The sequence below is a fragment of the Scylla paramamosain genome, chromosome 6 (assembly GCF_035594125.1).
Source record: "Scylla paramamosain isolate STU-SP2022 chromosome 6, ASM3559412v1, whole genome shotgun sequence".
NCBI classification, from domain to species: domain Eukaryota; kingdom Metazoa; phylum Arthropoda; class Malacostraca; order Decapoda; family Portunidae; genus Scylla; species Scylla paramamosain.
Window position 1 is genome coordinate 21,842,027 of NC_087156.1, and position 23,456 is coordinate 21,865,482.

At 38.8% G+C, this 23,456-nt stretch overlaps 1 protein-coding gene across 1 annotated transcript in view; it reads left to right on the forward strand.

The window, feature by feature from the left end:
* The window catches only part of LOC135101395 (single-stranded DNA-binding protein 3-like), a 200,752-nt gene that overhangs the window by 150,966 nt on the left and 26,330 nt on the right, over positions 1-23,456 (forward strand). Inside the window, 8 exon segments of the mRNA XM_064005322.1 lie at positions 6,683-6,772; positions 8,775-8,894; positions 12,622-12,699; positions 13,921-13,969; positions 17,307-17,333; positions 21,576-21,820; positions 22,325-22,372; positions 22,792-22,852. Of these exon segments, the coding sequence (XP_063861392.1) occupies positions 6,683-6,772; positions 8,775-8,894; positions 12,622-12,699; positions 13,921-13,969; positions 17,307-17,333; positions 21,576-21,820; positions 22,325-22,372; positions 22,792-22,852 (718 nt within the window).

The following is a 23,456-nucleotide window of genomic DNA, read 5'->3' on the forward strand; positions in this document are numbered from 1 at the left end:
TCTTTCACTGATGATGCCGAATCTTTCTTAATCCTTAAAATCACGAAAGCCAACCTCGCAAACACCCATTGATTCCACCAGAACTTCTTAAAGTCGGAATGAAGAAATGTTTAAGAATACGATCCTAATGCTTTCTGTACAAGGCAGCACGACCTACCCACGATGCCCCGGCCCTCCTTAACTGTAGCCACGAAGAGCAGAGTTATTGTTTCGCGATGGACTGAGCAATGTGGGTCATTGGTGAAAGAAAACGCGTGATGGTGATAGGAATAGAAAACGATGCCTGAGTTTTAAAGTTTTCTTTCCTCTCAACTGTACATGATATCCGCATCCATTGTAAGTGATTGTGTCTTGTTTTAATCTATGAGCGTAAAGAAGGAATAAAAAAGAGAGGTGCGGAAGAGTGAACAATAACGGGAAGACTTAGATATAATCATTACGGCGTGAGAAATTATGTACGGTGCGTTGTGTCGTGAGAGAGAGAGAGAGAGAGAGAGAGAGAGAGAGAGAGAGAGAGAGAGAGAGAGGATCGATCGGTAATGTGATAAGTACTGTAGTTGCTTCGAAACTGAAAGTATTGCCTTGTTTGTTATTATTTATGGAGCTTCAGTCTTTCTTTTGGCGAGCTTCCTCCTCTCTTCCTTCCCCCCTCCCGCTTTCATAGTAGAATCGTGTTTTTTTTTTTTTCTTTGGTGCTGCCGGTGCGTAGGAAGCCTTGATGTTCTGAAAGTAAGATGGTTCTGGTTGAGAATTGTGTTGTCTTTGTTTTCTAATGTCAAGGGACGGTCTAATTTATGTTTTTAAATGTTCCATAACCTCGGGAGTTTTTTTTTTTTTTTTTTTTTTCTTTCTTTTTATTTTTTTTTTTTTTTGCATATATAAGTCCTCCGAAGCTATTTCTACTACTCACTACTACTACTACTACTACTATTACTACTACTACTACTTACTACTACTACTACTACTACTACTACTACTACATTCCCCATTATTATTATTATTATTATTATTATTATTATTATTATTATTATTATTATTATTATTATTATTATTATCTTGTGTGATTTTGTATTGTAGTATTACGTCGTTACCCGTTATGTTGTATTGTGCCTGCTGTGTATATGCCAATGGATTATACTGCATTTTCGTAGGACACACAGGGCTTGGGTGTTGCTGCGCGGCGGAAACTGTATACGTATAGGCTGTGTGTGTATAGAGTAGCAGTATGGAGGATTTGTTTTTGATTGTGCGCCCCGGGAGGGGGAAAAAAAATAAATAAATAAATAAAAGGTAAAAAAAAAAAGTGAGATTTGCAGGAGTACAATGGGAAGGGAAATACTTGGCGAGTGTTACTGGAAAAAAAAATATATATATATATATATATATATATATATATATATATATATATATATATATATATATATATATATATATATATATATATATACTGTACATACATACGTTTTCAATATAGTAATTTGAGTTGACTATAGTACGGGATAGTTAGGAAGTAGTGGAGTGGGTGGAGGTGTTGTTGTTAGGTTAGGTGGTGACTGGTGATGAATGAGAATAGGTAAAGTTAGAGGTTGTGGAGGAGGAGCGGGTATGAGAGGTTGTAGTGGAGAAGGAGAGGATGAGAGGTTGTAGTGGAGGAGGAGGGAGTATGAAGTTAGAGTTTGCGGAGGAGGAGGACAAGTAAATATGGAGGATGAGGTGGTGATGGTGGTGATGTTAGACAGTTAGGTGAAGGTGGAGGGTGAGGAAGAAGACTATAATGGGTATATGAAGTTGGGAGAGGAGATGGAGATGAGAACTGGTGTAGGTAGGAGAGGGGGAAGAAGAACGTGGGGGTTGGTAGTTGGAGTGAGGTTAGGTGAACAGTGGGAGTGAATAGTAGTAGGAGGAGGAGGAGGAGGAGGAGCAGGAGTAATAGTAGTAGAAAGAGGAGGAGCAGGAGTAATAGCAGTAATATTAGGAGGAGGAGGTGGAGGAGTAATAATAATAATAATAGTAGTAGTAGTAGTAGGAGGAGGAAGACGAGGAGGAAAAAGAGACAGGAACTTATTAGGCAGTCTCTCAGTCCATTATTCAAACCATCATTGCGTAATACGGAGTTGACAATAAAGACTCCAGTGTTTAATACGACACCAGTACAGCAGGATATGCGAAGGTCTGAGGAAAGTGAATGCGTCTAAGATAACTAACCAAGGGCATGACCCTTTAGTTTAGTCGTGGCAGAGAAGCAGCACCAGGGAAGGCAAGAGACCCAAGTAAGAAGGGAGGAGAATATCTTATCTTTTCAACAGTCCTTGGTACGTTTTTTTTTCTCCTTCGTAGATGATGATCGTTTTATTATTTTGTTCTTTTCTTTTGGTGATGTTTAATGTCCCGCGTCCTGTCGTGGTGTATTGTGTAGTAATCTGTTCTGTGTGTGTGTGTGTGTGTGTGTGTGTGTGTGTGTGTGTGTGTGTGTGTGTGTGTGTGTGTGTGTCGGTATTCATCCCAGGATCTCTTCACTCTTACCCCTTTGTTAGTTTTTTTTTTCTATGTATATGCATTATTAAAAAAAAAAGTACGGCATTTCTCCCTTGTTTTTACTTGTATAAGGAGATAGTAAAGGTTTTCATTGAGGTAGTTAATTCGTTATTCCTCGTAAGGTCGTTTATTTTCGTACTTTCTAGATTAAAAATTCATTAACGAGAAATTTATATTTTCCGTGGGGTAAAACTACCAAGAGAGGAAAGGATAATGATAGGAAGAAGGAGCGCGTCCTATCCCATTTAGTAAGAAAACCTTGTGTAAGAGTCATAAGGAGAGAGAGAGAGAGAGAGAGAGAGAGAGAGAGAGAGAGAGAGAGAGAGAGAGAGAGAGAGAGAGAGAGAGAGCATCCTATCCAACTCTCCTTGTGTTCGGCGGGTGGGACGGGCAACGGGGGACAGGAGACGGCGAGGGAACGAACGGGCAGGGGTAGGAAAGAGAAGGAAGAGCAGAGCAGAGCAAGACGGGGGCGGGGTTGGGGCGGGAATGATGATAGGTTAACGACTGTCCGGGTATTAAGATGTGACGAGGTGATCGCAGGGTGCCTGAGAGTGAGCAGCGGTTGCAGTGACGGCCTAATGCTGCGGAGGACACTGCCTTGTGGCGATAAGGAAGATGAACGAGTGGCAGGTGATGTTGTCTGCCTGCTTGGCGTTTAATGACACGTGTAACATTTTAATGGAGTGCGAGGAGCGAGCGAAGGAGGAAGGAGTGGTGTGGTGTGTTGAGGTGAAGTACGAGGCTTGGCAGGTAGGTAAGGTATAGCTAGTCATGATACATCATAGAGTAACATGCTGCACTTATTCCATTTTTTACGTTCTCTCAATCTTAATTGGTGTGATGAGTATCCTCCATCAGAAAACATGTAAACTGATATTCTTAACACATTAGGGGACATGAAATTGAGGGAGAACTTTGAATAATGTGGGAATAATTTCAGGGTGTACTGTGCTGTACTGATTTGTAGTTTTTATGGATGCTTAGTTGACGTGAGTGAGGTAAGTGTTGTGAAGTGACGTGGAGTCGAGGAATGTAGTGATGTTCATAGTTGAATGGTAAATGATATATTATTTTATTCGTATTGTTGCGTTCATTATCAGATCGAAGGCACTTAAAGGAAAGAAGTTAATGAGATTAATAACCACCAACTACTGTGCTGAGAGAGAGAGAGAGAGAGAGAGAGAGAGAGAGAGAGAGAGAGAGAGAGAGAGAGAGAGAGAGAGAGAGAGAGTGGGGGGGGGGATACTCATACTGGGACGGGTAAAACCTACAAAGCTTCGAATCAGCAAGCAGACAAGAACTGACAAGTAAGATACTAAACGTCTGACTTCTTTATAAGCTGATGGGAGAAGAATGGAGGTGTGACACACACACACACACACACACACACACACACACACACACACACACACACACACACACACACACACACACACACACACACACACACACACACACACACACACTAATTCTCTCTCTCTCTCTCTCTCTCTCTCTCTCTCTCTCTCTCTCTCTCTCTCTCTCTCTCTCTCTCTCTCTCTCTCTCTCTCTCTCTCTCTCTCTCTCTCTCTCTCTCTCTCTGGGCCAGGTGTATAACTCAACCTGGCTGCCTGCCACCCCTGCGCCCTGGCCGCTGCAGGTAGAGAGAGAGAGAGAGAGAGAGAGAGAGAGAGAGAGAGAGAGAGAGAGAGAGAGAGAGAGAGAGAGGAGAGTTAAATATTAGTTTACCTTGTCGTAGGTTCATTTTGGTATATTTTTTGTATATGTCTGATGAAAAATATACGAATAGGTTATGTTTATTTACTGTTTTCATCAATTGATCAGTTTTTCTTTTACGGTGAGCCCGAGAAAGAGAAAGAACCACAAATTATCAGGAAATTTTCAAATGTACGAAATAATAATAAATAGTTTTTGATTCTTTCTAAAAAGTATGTTGGCATCATTGTAGAAGTCGAAGGTATACAGAAAGTCCTTGTTAAGAAAGATGCTAAATTTGTGCATTGGCGTTTTGAGATGAAAATTCCATATGGGGAGGAATACGTTCATTCATTCATCAGTAGCAGCGTGTACGGCCTGAAGTGGCGGTGCGAGTTGTGGCGAGTGTGGGCGATCTTGGGGGCTTCTCTGAGGTTCTTTTCGCATGTGTGGGACGCGGCGGGCATTCACTGAGGGATAGTGAAGCTGGCACGCTGCTCAAGGGTGAAATGTATGAAAATATGTTGAACTGTGAAGACCGAGACAAAAACATAGGCGTGGTGACACCGTTGTGTGTGTGTGTGTGTGTGTGTGTGTGTGTGTGTGTGTGTGTGTGTGTGTGTGTGTGTGTGTGTGTGTGTGTGTGTGTGTGCATTAATGGTGTTCTGGGGAGTAGAGAGTCTTAGGAAGCAGTGTAGATTCCCAAGACTTGAGAAAGGTGTGCCAATGATGCGGGCATTGAGGGGTGTCGAGCTAGCTGCCCATCACCCCGGCTATAATTATGGCGGGGACAGTTGGCATGTTGCACCCTCACCTCCCCGCCCCGCGTTCCGTGCCCGCTGCGGGGGAGGAGAAAGGAGGTGCTGGCGAGGTAACACTACCACCCAGTGTTTACTATACTTGTCTCGCGGCCCTGATGGGGTTGGGCAGTCTTCACTTGGGGGACGATCACCAATATATCACCTGCGAGGCCCACCTGGCGGCTTGTTACGTGCCATTTCAAGACACCTGGCGGCTTGGCATTGGTCACGGGATGGGGGAGAATCCTGCCCAGCCCCTCAACTACTGCCCCTTCACAACGCACACGGCCTGTTACTCTACTGCACACTACTACACAGGCGCTGGGGCGGGATACATGCTTGTTACAGAGTAGAGTGTGGGAACCTAATTAAATATTTTATTTTAAACGTGTATTTTCACCTTAAGCTCTTGTAATCCAGGTTATTATTGGCGTTAGTTAAGGTTGTTGGATTATGACGTGCGTGCCTTCACACTTCACTTACGTCAAGTATTATTGGACTCTTTAAACGTACGTACGCACGCCGGCCGCAGCAGTGCTCCATTCACGGCTTCCCGCCTAGCATACAATTCACACAGAAAACGGACACTCATGGCGAGGGAAGGGGAGAGGCTATTAAATTTTATTGCCGTGTCTAACATTTGGAGGTATTGTAATGCCCATTTCATCAACAATTTTTTACTTGAATAGCCGCCCTAATGAACGCTATCAAAATACGTAGTAGATCTTGCTTCACTTGCCGCACACCATCTCACAGCAATATGACTGATTTTACCTTCTTGCCTCTAGATGTACTTTCGATGTACTTTCCCTGACCGATATCCTAGGTACGCCCATCACAGGGGGATGCAGACACCAAATTTATACTTTGTACATTTATAATCGTATCTTTCTCAAGTAAATGCATATATCTATAAAGAAAAAAATTCTATCATGTAAATTTACAAAATGCATTTAGTGAATCAGGAAATGGAGAGAGAGAGAGAGAGAGAGAGAGAGAGAGAGAGAGAGAGAGAGAGAGAGAGAGAGAGAGAGAGAGAGAGAGAGAGAGAGAGTTGGTGATTTGGTGCGACAAGGAAGGCAGGATGTGAAATGTTGAAATAGTTTTTGAATTGAGAAACTCTGGGAACAGGTGGCAAACTTTTGAGATTTGGATGTTGATATTAATGTAAGGGAGTCCATAGAGGCAGAGATGAACCATTGGGTGGGAGAGGGAGCCCATGTTGTGCAGACCTTGATTACAGTGTGGAGAGAGGCTGGAGGGATGGGAGAAGTGTACTTTTAAGGGAAGGAGACCAGCAGTGGGGGGGAGTGTACATTTAGGGAAGGAGGCCAGCCTATTGTACAAGATATACTAGATGGCTTTGATGCACAGGGTGTAAAGAAGAAAGAGGAAAGGTGTTTTAAGTGTGAAGTGCTCATAAACAATTATCTGAGTGGTATTATTTGATAGAATTGTAATGAGAGATGTGGAGGCAGATGTAGTCAGTGGATGAGAGACAGGGGACTACCAAGACTAGGGGATAGGGGAGACTTGATTAAGCATTGTAATTAGTAATACAAGTGATTATTAGTTTGATGGTGTAATAATAGTTAACAGTACAAGTCATTAGTTTGTGGTAGTGTAATAACACCAATCCTTTCTTTCAGAATGCTGGGCCCACACCATCGCCTCTTGGCCAGATGCCTCCCAGCGACGGCATGGGTCCAGCCGGCCCTATGCCCCCGGGCTTTTTTCCGGTAAGTTGCACATTCTCTCTCTCTCTCTCTCTCTCTCTCTCTCTCTCTCTCTCTCTCTCTCTCTCTCTCTCTCTCTCTCTCTCTCTCTCTCTCTCTCTCTCTCTCTCTCTCTCTCTCTCTCTCTCTCTCTCTCTCTCTCTCTCTCTCTCTCACATTATACACAAGTTCACCCAAGTCTACATGCCAACACTTTAGCAATCTATAACCAATGGCTATAACCAATGGCTCAGTTGTCCTGTGATGCATGACAGTCCAGTATGTTGTGTGGTGAGGCATGACTCCATGGGTGAACTTGTGAGGCAGATGCCCTGGTGGTGGCCATGCCCAAAATCTCTTCTTCCTCCAAACATTGCTATTTTTCTTTTCTCTATATTTTTACCTTTTTCATTGTTTTTATTTTTTGAGAAGAGAGATGCACTGAGATACTAGGTTAGATTTATCCTGCCTTTGTGAAAGAAATTCAAGATGTCTTGTTGACAACTTGATAACACAACCCAGTTCATGGAGTTTACCCTCTGTTCTTTTTCATTAGAATTGTCCTAAGTTGTGCCAACAAATACTAATTTTCTGTTCAACACACACACACACACACACACACACACACACACACACACACACACACACACACACACACACACACACACACACACACACACACACACACACACACACCAAGCACGTGATCTTCAAGACTGTTGTGAATTATACACACAAACATAAAACAATGCGTGCACCTACACATGCATAGGCACACTGTAAATATAAAATTTTGCATGTACCTTCACACACACACACACACACACACACACACACACACACACACACACACACACACACACACACACACACACACACACACACACACACACACACAAATTCTTGTAGTGTTTTAGTTTTTTCAACATTTCACTGTATGTATCTCTGTAGAACATTGAAGAGTAGGAGTACCTGCCGAGCCTGAATCAGTAGTGTACTGTAGATTGCTCCTACTTACTAGCTCGAGACAGCTTCTAGTAGCACTCAGAGAAAACAAAAGACTTCAGTTCCTCCTCTGCTACCGCCCTGCGGTTGTTTTCTTTCATTTCTAATCTCCCGCACTCGTGTTCGTTTCCTGTGGTGAGAGTCAGTGCATGTTCTCTGAAAGAAAACGTTATGCTGTACTATACCTTGACGTTCGCACCGGGGTTTCTACTCTTCGGGGGCGATGAACCGTAAGCACCTGTTTTATGAGTCTATATCACTGTGTTTCGCAATACTGGAATTAATACATCTTTCTCTGGTTGACCCATGCACACTTTCTTTTGCCAATGGTACTTGAGAATTTTTTGGCATACCAACCTTACGAGGCCTTGGGTGTTTTCTTGATGATCATGGTGTTTGGTGAGACTCTGGTTGTGTGGTGGGGATGCTGTGGTGGTAACACGGGGATGGCCGCATGATGACCGCCCGTCCCCCAGCACTTGCATGAGGTCCAAGACCGGACCAGCGGCCGCCCCACACAGTCTTGCACCTCTGTGGTCGACTGCCTGCTGCACCCTCTCCTCCCGGTGCCCTGCTGCTGTGTTGCTGCTCCTGCCTCCGTTGCTGCTGCTGCTGTTGGGTGTGACATGAGAGCGCCGCGGCTGCCACACACTATGCTAGATGCTTCTGTAGTTGAGGCCAGCACCAGCCTCCCTGTCTTCAAAATAAATTTGCCCGCTCCTTTAGAACGCGTCTGTCAACTCCTACGATACTACTGCAGAAGCATGATCTTCCTCACTCCTGTAGAAATAGCCTCCAGTGTCATGGAGCTTTAGAAAGAAAAGATACATAATGATGCAGGGTAACATCATAATTCAATAGGCTACTTTCTTACTGAAAATGTTGAAATAATATGTTCAATTAAATGGCTGAGTTAAGACTAGATAACAGCTGTTTAACTGATCTTTTGGAGTGAAGGCAATCTATCTGAGGATATTCTGAGCCACTTCAGTGTGGGATGACAGGCGCTTATCACTTGCAGACGCCGGGCATGAGGCCATCCCCAGGTCCCAACCCCCCCTCTCAGGCCTCCCCCCACCCCCCAGGGGGGCCGGGAGGCCCAGGAGGGCCGGGGGGGAGCCCCATGCACATGAATCCGCAGGTAAGCCTTACCTTCCTCTAGTTAGCATAACCCTGGTGACCATAGATGCCAGCCAGACTGAGGCGAGCCAAGCATGTGGGCCTCGCCCGCTGATGCTAGTGAGGGAGTGAGTGACACACCAGCAGGAGGCTGGCTGTGGCCTTCTTGGCCCTTTGTCTTGAAGTTGATGGGCCAAGCTGATGCTCCTGATGCCTCAACTCGCCTACATTTCATCGGTATGAAGTGTTTGGCAATTTATGGCAACATCTCACCATAGTTTTTTGGATTAAACTTTTGTATTATTATTACTGTTGTTGTTGTTGTTGTTGTTGTTATTATTATTATTATTATTATTATTATTATTATTATTATTATTATTATTATTATTATTATTATTATTATTATTATTATTTTTATTTTTATTTTTATATCATTATCATTATTATATTGTAATTTTACAATTACTACAGGTACAGCACTGATTTATTGGTTCCCTTTGTTTCCAAGTTTTTCTAGGTTAGCCATTTTGTTGGCCTAACCCAATTCATATAAAAGAAAATCAAAACAGACTTTAGTCACACGCTTGATGTCTCTGAAGCTTGTTTAGATAATAATTCCATTGCTTAAGCAAGTTCACTGTTTTATACACTTTCAAACACTATGACTCAGGTTCAACACACCTGTTCTTAGTTAATAGACTGGTAGTTTTATTTTACTGAACACCAGCATCTTTCCTTCCTGACATACCATTTTAAATATGAGGAATAAGCTAAGAGTCTCATAACATTTGAGGGATCAACAATAAGTTGTGCAAACAGTCCAGGTGAGCATGTGCTGCATACTTTTGTCTTTGGGCATCCACTGAATTTCATCTGGTGGTTGTGAGAATTTCAAGTTACCATAAGTAATGATGTTAGGACTAAAGTAGGTTTGGAAGTGGCAGACCATGAATTACTGATAAATCAGTGGTGTACCTCTATTGAGACATTTTATTAATTGCCACATAACATAAATGTTTATAATGTTTTTGTATTTGTTAATCTTATTTCATTTACTGTAGCCTACATCATGTGTGCAACTGGTCTCATTTTCTTGGAAGTACTACAAGGAATGACTGGAGGACTTGTAAATAAGCCTACTGGTCTGTGGGGTAGTATTATGATCAGGCCAACCAGAGTCTGTGACAAATGCTGGTGTTGTGCCTAGAGTGTAAGGCAGGGCAGGTGGCAGCAGTGGCGACAGTCCTGGTTTTGGTTCTTGTGGTGGTACTGGATGCTGGTCTCCAGCAAAATTTTTAGATCAAGGCTGTGCAAATGGCCTTGCAACATGAAACTTTGTTTACTCGAGTCTTGTTGAAATGTTTCATGATTCTGAACACACCTTCAGCCTCGTACTTTGAGTGTAATGAATTATGCATAGGAAATGTGCACATTATATTTTATATACTATATAAAATTCATCCATATTGACTTGTTAAATGTGGAGCTTCACTGTTAGAGTTTTCAGTTTCAGATTTATATTGGAAGATTGCTACAATATGGAAGAAGAAAGTGCAGCTCTGGGTTGATTGATAAAAGTCTTTATTAGTAATGTGATCTTAATTGCTGATCATCAGCAAGAATATCATAGCACAGTGATCAAGATTGTGAAATGGTATAATTCTTTTATCAAATTCCTGGAAGGTGTGAATTACATGCTTTTCAGATTTTTAGAAAATTGATGAACCATCATTGAATAGCTTTGCCTGATGACTCTGAGGAAATGGCTGAAAATGTTACTCCTTAGCAGGAATGTGTTGATGGAAATGGACTATTGTCACTTGGATTGCATTTTGCATAAACATTTTTGTCAAAGACAATAACCAAGAACATGCATGCCTCTCAAGCAGCAAAGTAATTGGATATTTGATTATAAAGCTTCAGCATCTTCACATTACCATTGATGATGTTTAATCACATGATACTTATTGGTATCTGTGAATGTGTGAGGTCAGTGGGTAGGTAAAGTTAAAAATAAAAGTAAAGTTAAGAAGTAGTCAGAAAGTCATGGTATCCTTGTACAGAAATTGTGTAAGAAATAAAATACTTCTGTGCTTATGGAGCCTAACCACAAGAAGAATAAAAGAAATGACAGGTACACTGTCTGTGTCTCTTACAGCATCATGTGTAACTTGTCCAAAAGACAGGGACTTCAACACTTTTTACTTTGCCCCATTGCCTGTATGCATTGATCAGTGGTTGCATTTGTTTGCTTAGTCTGTGGTGATGTGTGTAGATGGTATGTTTTCAGTGGTACATGTTCAGACCGTGCTTGTCTTGATACCAAAACAAAAGCAAAATTTCTGGCTGATGGACAGAAATTATGTAGGCATCTTTATACCTTTTTTTTGTTGTACAGATACACAATTTGAAAGGCACAAGGTAGGCAATTATTTCTCTTGTATTCATTCATTATTGTTTCAGTGCATCAGAATGTTGAGTTTATGGTGTACATTGATTAGAAATGGTTACATTGTATATATTCCAGCATACAGAAAGTCTGGAAAAGGATGGATGAGAAAACGGTTTACATAAAAAAAGCCAAAACATGTGACATTTCAGACAAAAAAAAAAATACAAGGAATTGGAATGCAGTTTGAAAAATGTGAATTTTTATAAAGTTCTTGACATTGCTCTTAAAGGAGCAGTGTTTTGTTTTCCATAGATTCAAATCCATTTTAGGAAGTTTTATTTATTTTTACTTTTTAGAGAAAAAGTATTGAATTACAATGTGGCTGAAGCCTTAAATACAAATTTGATATTGTGGTGCATTCCTGTTAAGTTTCATTTTAAGATCTATTTGTCTGTTTTCCTTTTACTTCTAATTATTAAGTAATTTATATGCCTTTAGATATTGATCAAAGTTTTTCTTTCCCTATTATTTTTTTTGTAGTGATTGTAGCAGCAGTCATCTACATAAGTAAAGGTTTGGTGTAGAATGAAAGGTCAGGATTCCAGCAGTTGAAATAAATAACCTAAGAAACCCCTGTGATGTGAGAAGAAAGGGTATGGAAGTAGTGAAAGTGTGTCAAACATTGTTGTAAGTAGAGATGAAAGATTGAAATGAAGATTGACTGAGGGAGTAGATTATAACATCAGAAGACGTGGTCTGACCTAATAGAAAGCATGGCAGAGGTGATTAAGTGTACAAGTATACAACTATGGTAGAGGTGGTTGTTAATTTTACGAGAGGAAGATCCTCTCGAAATGTAAAGACTGGTTGTTGGAGAGTATGTGAAGAGTGGAGGGAAAGAATGAAAAGAGGGAATGCAGGGAGAGGAATAAGTGGAAATTGTTCTGTTGTGGCATCCCCAGGGAATGGTTCTCAGGAACAGAGATTAGGTATAAATAGACTGAGTAGAATAGAATAAGTTGCATTATATGTTAAGAAAGTTGTGGAAGAAAGATGAAAACATTTCAGTGGGGAATTCTTAGTAGTGCAATTGTTGCTTGGGAAAATGGAGGGGTGTAAATACTTGTAAGTTGATTTACAGCACCATGATAATAGGAGATAAATAGAAAAGAGAAAGGGCTGTGAATGACAGTGGTGAAATGAAATAGTTCATCAGAATATAGGAAAATTCATGAAAATGACATGCAATGAGCATGGAAACATGGAAAGAATGGCAAAGGAAACATGCAAGTAACTAAATGTTGTTTGCAACAAAATAATACCTACCTTGTTTTATTTGATGGTATTTTCATTTCAGCCTTTCATGTCACCTCGATATCCAGGTGGGCCTCGGCCTGGGGTGAGAATGCCTCAGATGCACAGTGACTTCACTGGGGTAAGTGAACCTAATGCCTTCCACTCATCAAAAATAAAGTAATTCATGCAATTGCAGTTGTTTCTCAGTTTTATAATATGATTTATTTTATATAACACTATAAGTGAATGTATCTTTTACAGATTTTGATAAAAATTGCATTATAAATTATAATTTTTGCTTTGGCTTTGTTCACTTAGCATCTTAGTGACATCTATGAAGAAATGCTGCACAGTTCTCCATTGTTTGCTATGTGGCATTTTGTGAACACTTTTGGTTGTGTTGCAGTAGAGAAAGCCCCTGGCTTATATATAATACCTGCTCTAGCCACCACAATGAGGTGCTAAACACCTTGCTATTTTAATGGTTTTAATGGAAGTGTTAAACACCTCAACTATTCTTGAACATTTTATGCCAAGTTCTTACTCTTGGTAATATCCGTAGAATAAAGTTAGATGAAGTAAATTAAAGTATCCAGAAATATATCTAAAACAGAATTATTTCAGATCATGAAAAAAAAATCGGAAGAATATAAATGAGTGAGTGTTTTTGGTCATGAAAACCATGTAATGAAAGGTAATTTCTCACGGTCACTAAAGAGAAATGTTTATAATATGTACATTTTGCCAGTTTATGTAGATTGAAAATGTAAAGCCTTATTAAAGTCCTGGTACAAAATAAAGGCTACCAGAACATGGAGAGGTAGAGAACATAATGGATTGAGGGAGGAGACCAAAGTTAAAGGCATCTTGATTACAATTAGAGGAAAATTGGGCATGGCTTGACATTTCATGTACCAAAAAGATAATAGATGGACAATTATAGTGATAAAATGGCAATCTGGGGATGGTAAAAGAAGGTAGGATAGACAGACAACTAGATGGAAAGGTGAGATATGCAGTTTTCTGGCTAAAATTAGAATTGACACAGGCAGCTGATGAAGGTAAGTGGAGAAGGTTGAGGGAGGCCTGCATTGGACTTGAAAACAGATAGTGATCACTTTCCAGAATGGAGATATTTAGGGTGATGACATGATGCCATACATAAAACTTAATGGAAGGGATTTGGCAGTCATAGCCAGTGCACTAAATGATCAGTGTTGCTTTCTTTATGATTTGCTTTTCTCTCAGTCAGACTATCTTCTCTTAATCTTAAGTCAAAGTATTTTCAGAATTTCTTTGATTTTTTTTGTAAACATGTGCTGATGACTCAAGAAAATAACCAACTACTTGTATTTTTCAGCCTCCAGCGCAACCTATAATGCCCAACAGTATGGATCCCACTCGTCAAGGTGAGTATGAGACCAGTTCATGCCAGTCTGTCCCTCTCCTGTGTTCTGGTGGTTTGTGGTCTGGCAGTGTGGGTGATGTCATTACCTCAAGGCCAGCATAATGCTAACGGACCAAATTTACCATCATTAGTCATGTTTGCTACACTGTACCATTAGGTGTATCCATGACACTTTGGGTGTTCAGGCTAAAATCATGTAATTGATCAAAGCCTATTTTTGGTAACTTCTGAGTGTTCCTGGTAGTGTGGAACACCTCGTATAACCATTGAAGACTGCTGTGTAGATTAGGATGCCAAAGCTATAATTTTGGAGTTATTTTGAATGAAAATGAGAAACACTAAAGAAAATAGCTGATTTCATAAAATATGAATGTACTCATGATAGAAGATACAGGAGAGGTATTGGAATCACCTTGGTATGCAGTGATAAACAACCTCATCAGGAAAGGAATAGTTCACCTGTGCCACCTGTAACCTGGAGAACCTCTTGTGCATGAAGTGCTGGTATGAAGATATCTTGCATTCTTTTTACAGTATTTTCATGAAGCATCTTCTTTTTAAGTACTTTCATGAAACACTGATTCAGGTTGATTTTGTAATAATGTTGGATATAAATCGTGCCATACCAACTTTATGCAAAGGAAGGAAAAAGAAAATAGTATGCATGTGTGATAGAAATGCATGAAGTTGTATTCTTGTTGAATTAGACAAGGTAAACAGCAGGTGTTATTTATTTGTCTAGGTTTACCAAAGAAATGTTGCTGCCACCATAAAGAATGGTGGGAAAATGGGAAGCTTTGACTGACAGGCCCCTCTCTCTCTCTCTCTCTCTCTCTCTCTCTCTCTCTCTCTCTCTCTCTCTCTCTCTCTCTCTCTCTCTCTCTCTCTCTCTCTCTCTCTCTCTCTCTCTCTCTCTCTCAGTATCAGGTACTTATTGCAAGCTAGTGGTTGGAATGCTTAACTGTAGCTGTATTTGTTATAGTTTAAAAAAAAAAAGTTTCTTCAAAAGCATTACATACGTGAATCTACTGCGAGGGCAAATAGATATAATAGCCAGATAGCATGACAAGTCTTGCTTGTGGTTATGAGCCAGGAAATGTTGGCCTGAGTTGTCATGCAATAAGAGCTTGATTGAGTTGAATATAAATGTAAGCAATTTGTATTTTGTAGTTTGCAGTTTACATAAACATTATATTACTTGGAATTTGTGCTGGCTACTACTCAGTTTCTGATAATAAGACTCTAAGTAAGTTCTCATTTGATAACTAATGTAAGATTGATTGATTATTTATTAGCCAGTAAAATATATAAGCCATTCTCTTCACCTCACATGTAGCCTTCAGAGATGGAAGCTAAGTTCCAATATTCATGATGATTGATTGCATATCATATTCACAATGAATGAGTTGTTGAATAAGAACATGAAAATTAATGGGAATTATGTGGACTGTGGATATGAAGCATTTTTTTGTCATTGAGTTATATTAGGGTTCATTGAAGAATTTTATCACATGGTTTTCATATCCTGTTTCGGACACAGTGTATGACATAAAATAAGGTTGTGGCTTCATAGTAATACCGTACAATGAGGAAGCACTTGTTGCAGCATGTTCCAGGCTAGCCAGATGAACAAAACTTGCTTTGATTGAGGAAGCACTGCTTAAACACTCTTAAGTGTTCTGTTTCTTCGTACCTGCCTATCTATATATCTGTATCTCCTTGTATGATACTTGTTAAGAATTTCCCCAAGAGAATGGCTGCAACAGAGTAAATGAAAAATTACTGAAAGTTTTGGAATGCAATCAGGGTGTAATGTACCTATGGTTGTTTAACTTGTATGTGGAAGGTGTAATCAAAAGAGTGAAAGCAAAGGTTGGTAATGTTAAAGTGAAAATCTGTACAAATGGTGGTAAATAGTTGTTGAATACAGTTATGTTTGCAGATTGCTGGTTGCAGAAAGTGAGATTGACCTGCAAAAGCATGTAAATGTGGTTGATTGTGTGTTCAAAAGGTGGAAGTTAAGGTGAATCTAAATATCCATCAGGATATTTTGCCTTTATATGACAGTAACATTAAAATTTCCTTTTGTATATTATAGGACCTGGAAATAAAGATGAAGTTTGAAATGCATTGTAGCAAAATTAGAGCTAATGCTTTCTAGTGAAAGATATTTGTATTGAAGATCAAGTTAATGATTTTTAATGATGGATATTTATATTTCTGTAACCATGGTATAAAAGTGGGAAGCTGCATGATTTCATATGCAGTAGTACACCAAGTCAAGTGACATCTTGATTTATGAATGTGTTTCTTCTATCTACCACTAGGCTTTCTCAAAAAAAAAAAAAGTTTTATTGAATAGTCACAAAGGTGGCTTGGTTCTGGAGATATTAAGTTACACCAGAACTACTCCTGGGCTTCCGTGAGTAGGATGCAGTGATCATGGTGTATCTATGAACCAGTTTCTTTGTTACATTGTCCACAAAGCACCATAGCTCTGTTCACTGAAGATTGTTCAGAATGGGCTTCCAGTCAAGCAGGTACCTCCATTTTCATGCAACATCAATACCTGAACATCAGCAATTATGTTACACCCTTTTATGCGAGACCATTTAAGTGTGAAACTTGGTGCACCACCATAATGACAAGACGCACTACTCCTCCAGTATTTGTCTTCCTGGTGGAACTGACAGCAATGCTTTGGCAGTTATTTATTTATTTTATTGACAACAGTGGTTTTGTGGTAATAAGTTCATGTTAAGAGACTGAATTTTAATCCCAGTATGATACACACAGTTTTTATTTAAATAATACTGTATTACCTATGTTTACATTTTTCACTATTATACACAGTCTTTCTATGAACAACACATTAAGTATGCAATATGAGTTTATGAAGGAAGAGCCCCCTGTTAAGTGAAACTCATGATGGTTCTCTTTGGTTCATGAGCATGATCAGTCATAATTCATACCATTAAACAACTGCCCAGGGTTGACAAGGGACATTGAAATTTTGCAGAAAATTCTGCAATAAAAAAATGTAATTATTATTATTGAAGACAACCAGTTTCAAGTGCATGAGTGTGTACATACTCTATTCAAAATTGTGTCCATTGTGCCTTTCATGCAGCATTATTCTTAATTGCATAATTATTTGTGTGTTATTTTTACAATTTATGAAGCTTATCAAAGATGTATGACTTTAAAAATGACATTGACATAAGTGAACAGTTTGTTAAATCATCCCTAAAACCTTCATATCAAAGTTTTTGACATAAGCTTTGAGTTATTTGTTCAACTTTGCATTAATGAACCATTTCTTCCTCTCTTCCATTCAGGAGATGGAGACTTTGTTGGGTGGCAAGGTAGGAACTCGCCTGGCAAGTTCCCTCTCCACCAATCAGATCTTGGATTGATCCATCTCCATCAGTCAGAGCTCAGGAGTGTGCCATTTCCACCTTTCAGAGCTCAAGATTGATCCCTAGCCAGTCAGAATGCTTAGGAGTGAATCATTTCCATCAATGAGAACTCAGGATTGATCCACTTCCAATCAGAGCTCAAGATTAAAAGATATTGATTTGAAGCTAATCAGTGGTACCAGTGATTGCCCTGTTCACTCAGAGCTTCAAGTCAGCCTTTTGGTTATAAAGCTGATAACATGTTGACTTGATGATGAGCTCTGATTTTAAATGTCAATTGCTGCAAATATTGCTGTTCTGCTTTTTGCACTTTCAAACTATTATTGACACTAACAATTCAGAGCTATATGCATACCTATACTTTGGTGCTCCTGTGTTCTGTGTTTGTTTAGAGTCCCATCAACCCTATGGCATCACTCTTGTCATCCTTGTTCTCATCACCATCATTATATATCTTTTCATTTCCACTACATCACCTGTAGCAGTCACCTCCTTGCCAATCTCTTGTTTTCTTGTATTTAATTCACCAAATGTTTATTTATGGGAATATATATTCCCATAAATCTTAGTTTTAAGTTTGTTTTACATGACACAGATAGAAATGAGAATTTTCTTTTCTTTTCCTTTTTTTACCATGATTGCCATCAATACATACAGTCTGTAATTATTTAAATTTTGTATTTATTCACACTTTTAAAGGAAATACTAAAATTCAAATTTATATATAATACTCAGTTGCATAAAGTTTCTGGGGAGAAATAATATCAGCAGCAGAGGTGTGCATGAACCACTGTTGTTTATAACTATTATGTTTTAAAAAGAATGAATGAATGTAATTTTTCCTAATGCCATCATTTACAATAATTTTTTCAACTAGAATAGGGAAAAGATATGGCATTAATGAGAGCTTATGAGATTTCATATTACTTGTGCATAATGTTCACTGAATTCATATTATGAGAATATTGTAGCCATTTGTAATAATTGGGTTTTCATACTGAGTTTATACACTCAAATACAGTGGAACATTGATATACCTTAAAATTCTTAATCATCATATCAAAGCATGCCAGATCTGACATGCAGTATGGAAAAAATGAGTTACCTTTGTGCATAATATATCCCACCAAGCATCTCTTTGAATATGTCAAAGGGATTTCCACTACATTGCCACAGCCTACTGCAAGCAACAGTGCAGCATCCTGCCCAGTTCAGTGTGCATACTGAAACAATAATAAATGATGAGTACACTGTGATTCTGCAGTACCTAACATAACCACATGCAACAGCAATCACTACTATGCTTTTGTAGTCACTAAATCACCTGCCATAAAGTTGGGATTGTTAAAAGACTAGCGTGTGGCCATAAGCATCACTGTCTTGCAAGTCGTCACTTACGTTATTGTAAACCAAATTATTTTTGTGTAATTGTAGCTATTTTATTTTAAATTAATTTATCATAATGTAAAGAACAACCATCATTCTTTTTATTCTAAGAGATGGTATTAATGTTGAATTGACTAGTTTCTCCTTTAATGGCTGGGCCTAGTGACAAAAGGCATCAGATTGTACAAAATAGTACAACATAGTATCATTAGTCCAGCTTTCAGCTCTGCTGCAAGTATTACATTATATATCAGGCTGAAATTCTCATAAAAGGATGGTAACAAAGACCAGCCTTTTTCTCCCATTGGTTTTAAAAATATGGATAGGAAGATGTTCCTGATCCCTCACTTTTTAGTCACACTTTACAATGCACTGGAAATATGATGGCAACATTCCTTCACACTTTGTGTCACTCTTGAGTGTGTGGCCTGATGTCATTCCCATACCACAAGAACTACATGGAATACTTAGCCTAAACTTTAATTGTTAATTGCATTGCTGGCTGTACTATTGCTCATGACTTCTCTTTCCTCTAGGATTTCCCATTTAGTGCAGATATAAGGAAATAAAGAAAAAAAAAATCTACCAGTAAAGTAAGACTAATAAAAATGTGCTGTTCAGAAAACAATGACTAACTTTATTTGGTGTAAATCAACACTGCACATTCATTCAGTGTGATATTGATCCACTATCTTTGAACTCAACTAGTGGTAAATCAGTGTTCTACTCTGTGTGTGTGTGTGTGTGTGTGTGTGTGTGTGTGTGTGTGTGTGTGTGTGTGTGTGCGAGCGTGCATGCGTGTGTGTGTGTGCACATGTATGTGTGCATGTGTAGACAGATAGGTTAAGAAAAAGAAATTATAAAGTTGTGATAAAAATCACATGTACATTAAAACTCACCATTGTTGTAAGCCTTGTTACCTCAAAAAGTGAATGTAGGGGAAATGTAAAGGGTAGAGCAAATGTAGCATGTGAAAAACTAGCTTGAGTCATTTTGAATCAATCATTTACTAATCAAATTCCTCTCCTCCCTCTCCTTATTAGTAAATCAGCCTGATTGTCTTACCAGTTTCAGTAATATTGCTTCTGTATTTCAATAGTTGTCTTTGTCATGTCCAAAAATCTAAAGTTTGCATTTTGCCTTTCATTTCGAGTCTTTAATGATCATAATTTGCTGATCCTTGAATATTTACTTTGAGCTATGAAATACAGCAGAAGATATTGTCTTAACAGAATTTATAGACATGAATAGATTATGTTGCAGTAAAACAGTTTCGAAACTCAAATGCTTAATCTGTTCCTTACAGTATTAATGGCGTTATTACATAGCTTTGGAACAACATTCCATTTTAGTACACTAATTTGCTTCTTGATTTGCTTAATATCAGTAATCAGTATAATGCATTGTATGTGTGAAGATTATTAATGATATATATGTAACATTTTCTTAGGTCAGAGCCAGTTGTCTACAGAAGGGCATATGTGAAGAATCTCTCTCTCTCTCTCTCTCTCTCTCTCTCTCTCTCTCTCTCTCTCTCTCTCTCTCTCTCTCTCTCTCTCTCTCTCTCTCTCTCTCTCTCAAAGACACTTCTGCCATGTTTCCAACTACCATGCTGTACATTGATGTCTAAAAGTGGATAGTTGTTGCATTTCATTTCAACTTCACCCACAACTAGTTGATGGCAGTTACTTGATGTTATTAGTCACACTACAAGTGAAGTTTTAACAGAAAACTGGGAGATTTAATTTGGACATCATATTTTTACATTGTAAGAACTGTGGTCATTAAGTCTTATATGAATAAAAGAAAAGTAGAAATAGACAGAATTCATATGAACATTCAATCTGATATTATTTTACTTACCAAAGTTTAGATAAAAACATTGCATTGTAGTTAGTGTCCCTTAAGCTCCCCAGCTGTCATAAATTCTTGGTAAAGGAAACTTCAGTTTTGTATACAATTACTTCACAGTAAATTTGTTCATCCAAAGTGGCTATCACATTGTTGTTAATGTGCATTTCTTACACACACATTATAACACATTATACACATTATACATTATACACATTATAACTGTGATCACCCCTTTATATTTTCTTTCTTTTTTCATTCTTAGATAAGGCATAGGCATATCAATTTTGTAGATTACATTATGTAAAGTTATTGTGAAAATTAAGACATCATGATGAAATGTGAAAGCAATTTATGCTGTGTCATGCAAGTTATTTTATATATCCTTAGGTTTTTGTTGAAAATGTCAAAGACAACTGGTTCAGATGTTCATCATTGACATTGTCATCATCATCATCACCATCACCATCATCATCATCACCATCACAAACACCATCATATGTATTATTGCAATGCTGAGAAGACTTTGTGGGGAGTGTTTTGTGGTGATCTTTGTGTAGCCTCACTGTGGCTCTAGTGATGTTGCTGTTCACAATGCCTTATGTCATAACATTCTGTCTGGTCCGTGGAACAGTTCTTGTTTGTTTGTCTGGCTTTGTGTGTATGTTGTTTATTCTAGTTTGTGTTCTTGGCAACGGGCATGACAGTGGTGGTCATATGCCCCATGTTAAAGTTTGTGTGCTGCCCATTAGACAACTATGGAGAATTTTGCTTGGTCCATGATACCTTCTGTGATTTTGCTGATTAATGAATTGATATTTGTGATGTTCTGTTGTTAACTGAAATTGACAAGGGCCGTCAAGATATTGTCGTATGTTGGTCACGTGGGCATGGTGCACTTTTAATGTTTTTTCTAAATGAAGATTTTTTAAGTATGAATTATTCCTGCAGGTCCTCCCGGAATGAATCCACGAATGACTGGTCCACGGGGGCCAGCCATGGGCCCTGGACCTGGCATGGGCCCCATGGGTCCTGCAGCATATGGTCCAGGCATGAGAGGACCACCACCTAACAGTATTGGTCCAGGACCTGGTGGACCAGGAGGCCCAGGACCAGGGGGTCCTGGGCCAGGGATGCCGGCAATGAGCATGGGAGGACCAGGCCCTAGACAACCATGGACGCCAAACACATCAACCGTGAGTACACCACACTTTTGTAGCATGGTGATGAGTGGTTGTTCTTATTTGAGAATTAATTTAAGATGGATTCAAATATAATAACCAACAACCAAGTAGCTTATTGGTGGTTTTATAAAGATAACATTTTATTAAGTTTGGTGAAGTAATGAGTATCTGAAATCCATATAAATATATGGAGCAGACTACAAATGTATTTTTAAAACTGCTGCATTTGTGAACCATAAAGGAGCAAAATTTTGTGTGTACTATTATTACATTTTACTACAATGGTTTGTTGACAGAGTTGCAAACATTTGACAGTAGCTCATCAGCATTTAGTTCACAAACTCTTGTAAACTCACACTGTCTGTTAAGTTCAGGTCTAGATTAACAATACATGGTAAAATTTATTCACCAACTAATGAAGACAGTCTTGTTTCATTAGTGTCACTCATCACGATGCTTTGAAATTTGCCAAATTGCTCAGTACATGCATAAAAATCTCTTATTTCTCTCCCACAGCCAATGAGTTACTCGTCATCCTCGCCTGGAACCTACGGCGGCATGATGGTGAGTTCACCATTCCCTTGAGATGCTTATCCCACAGTGTGATGTCAGGGTTTGGAAGGCTCTCCTTAATGTTAATATTAATAAGATCTTACATTGGTAATTTTAGCTAATCCATGGCCTCAAGCATGGCATCATTGTAATCAAAACTCTTCTTATTTTCATTCTGTGATTTTTTCCCTGTGTTTTTCTCCTTTGCATCTCCAAAATCACAACATTTAAGAAGCCCAACTGTAAATTCAACCTCCCATCATGTATTTTATCCACATTTTTCTTCTAGTTCTTGAATGAGTCACTGCTGTTACTCTTGCTCTTGATTTCTCTCTCCTTCACTTGTGTCCTTTATTAATCACTTAAAAAGTGTTTTACATTTCTTCAAGTAGCATTTTATCTGTTACTTAATAGTTTTGCTTTTCACGCAGGGTCCGCCTGGCACTGGAGGTCCCCCTGGTCCCGGCACTCCCATCATGCCCAGTCCTCAAGGTTAGTGGCATGTCACCAGATATAAAGCTTGTGTTAAATACTAATACTTCTAGGTTCCCAACTGTGTTGTTTGAGGTTAGTACTAAGTTAAGATGACACAGATGCTATACTTCCTTGTTATGGTGTGTCCATAGTGTCACTCTGATATTATCGTCATACACTCCTGAATGTTAGATGTTTGAATGATGAAAGTGCCCAGTGATTATAGGCTTCATATCAGTTGTTGAAAATACATCCTCCTAACTGATATGGCAGGGCAGGCAGAGAAGTATTTGAGTTGGACATCTTTAACCTTCATACTTGTAAAGATTTTTCCTTAAATATAATATAATATAATGCAGATTGGATTATTTTTATACTTTGTAATTTGAGGTTGAGACACTAGAAGATGCAACATTTAGCATGATACCCAGTCCTCATAATTTTTGGATCAGCAGAATGAAAGAAGAGGTTATGTGAATAGAATGAAAGAGGTTGTGTGGATAGAGGAGAGTATTTACAAATGTTTGTCTATATGGGTATATGGATACAGTATTGTTATGTACAGAAGCAACCAGTAATAGGCTTCAATGATGAAATTATATATATATATATATATATATAT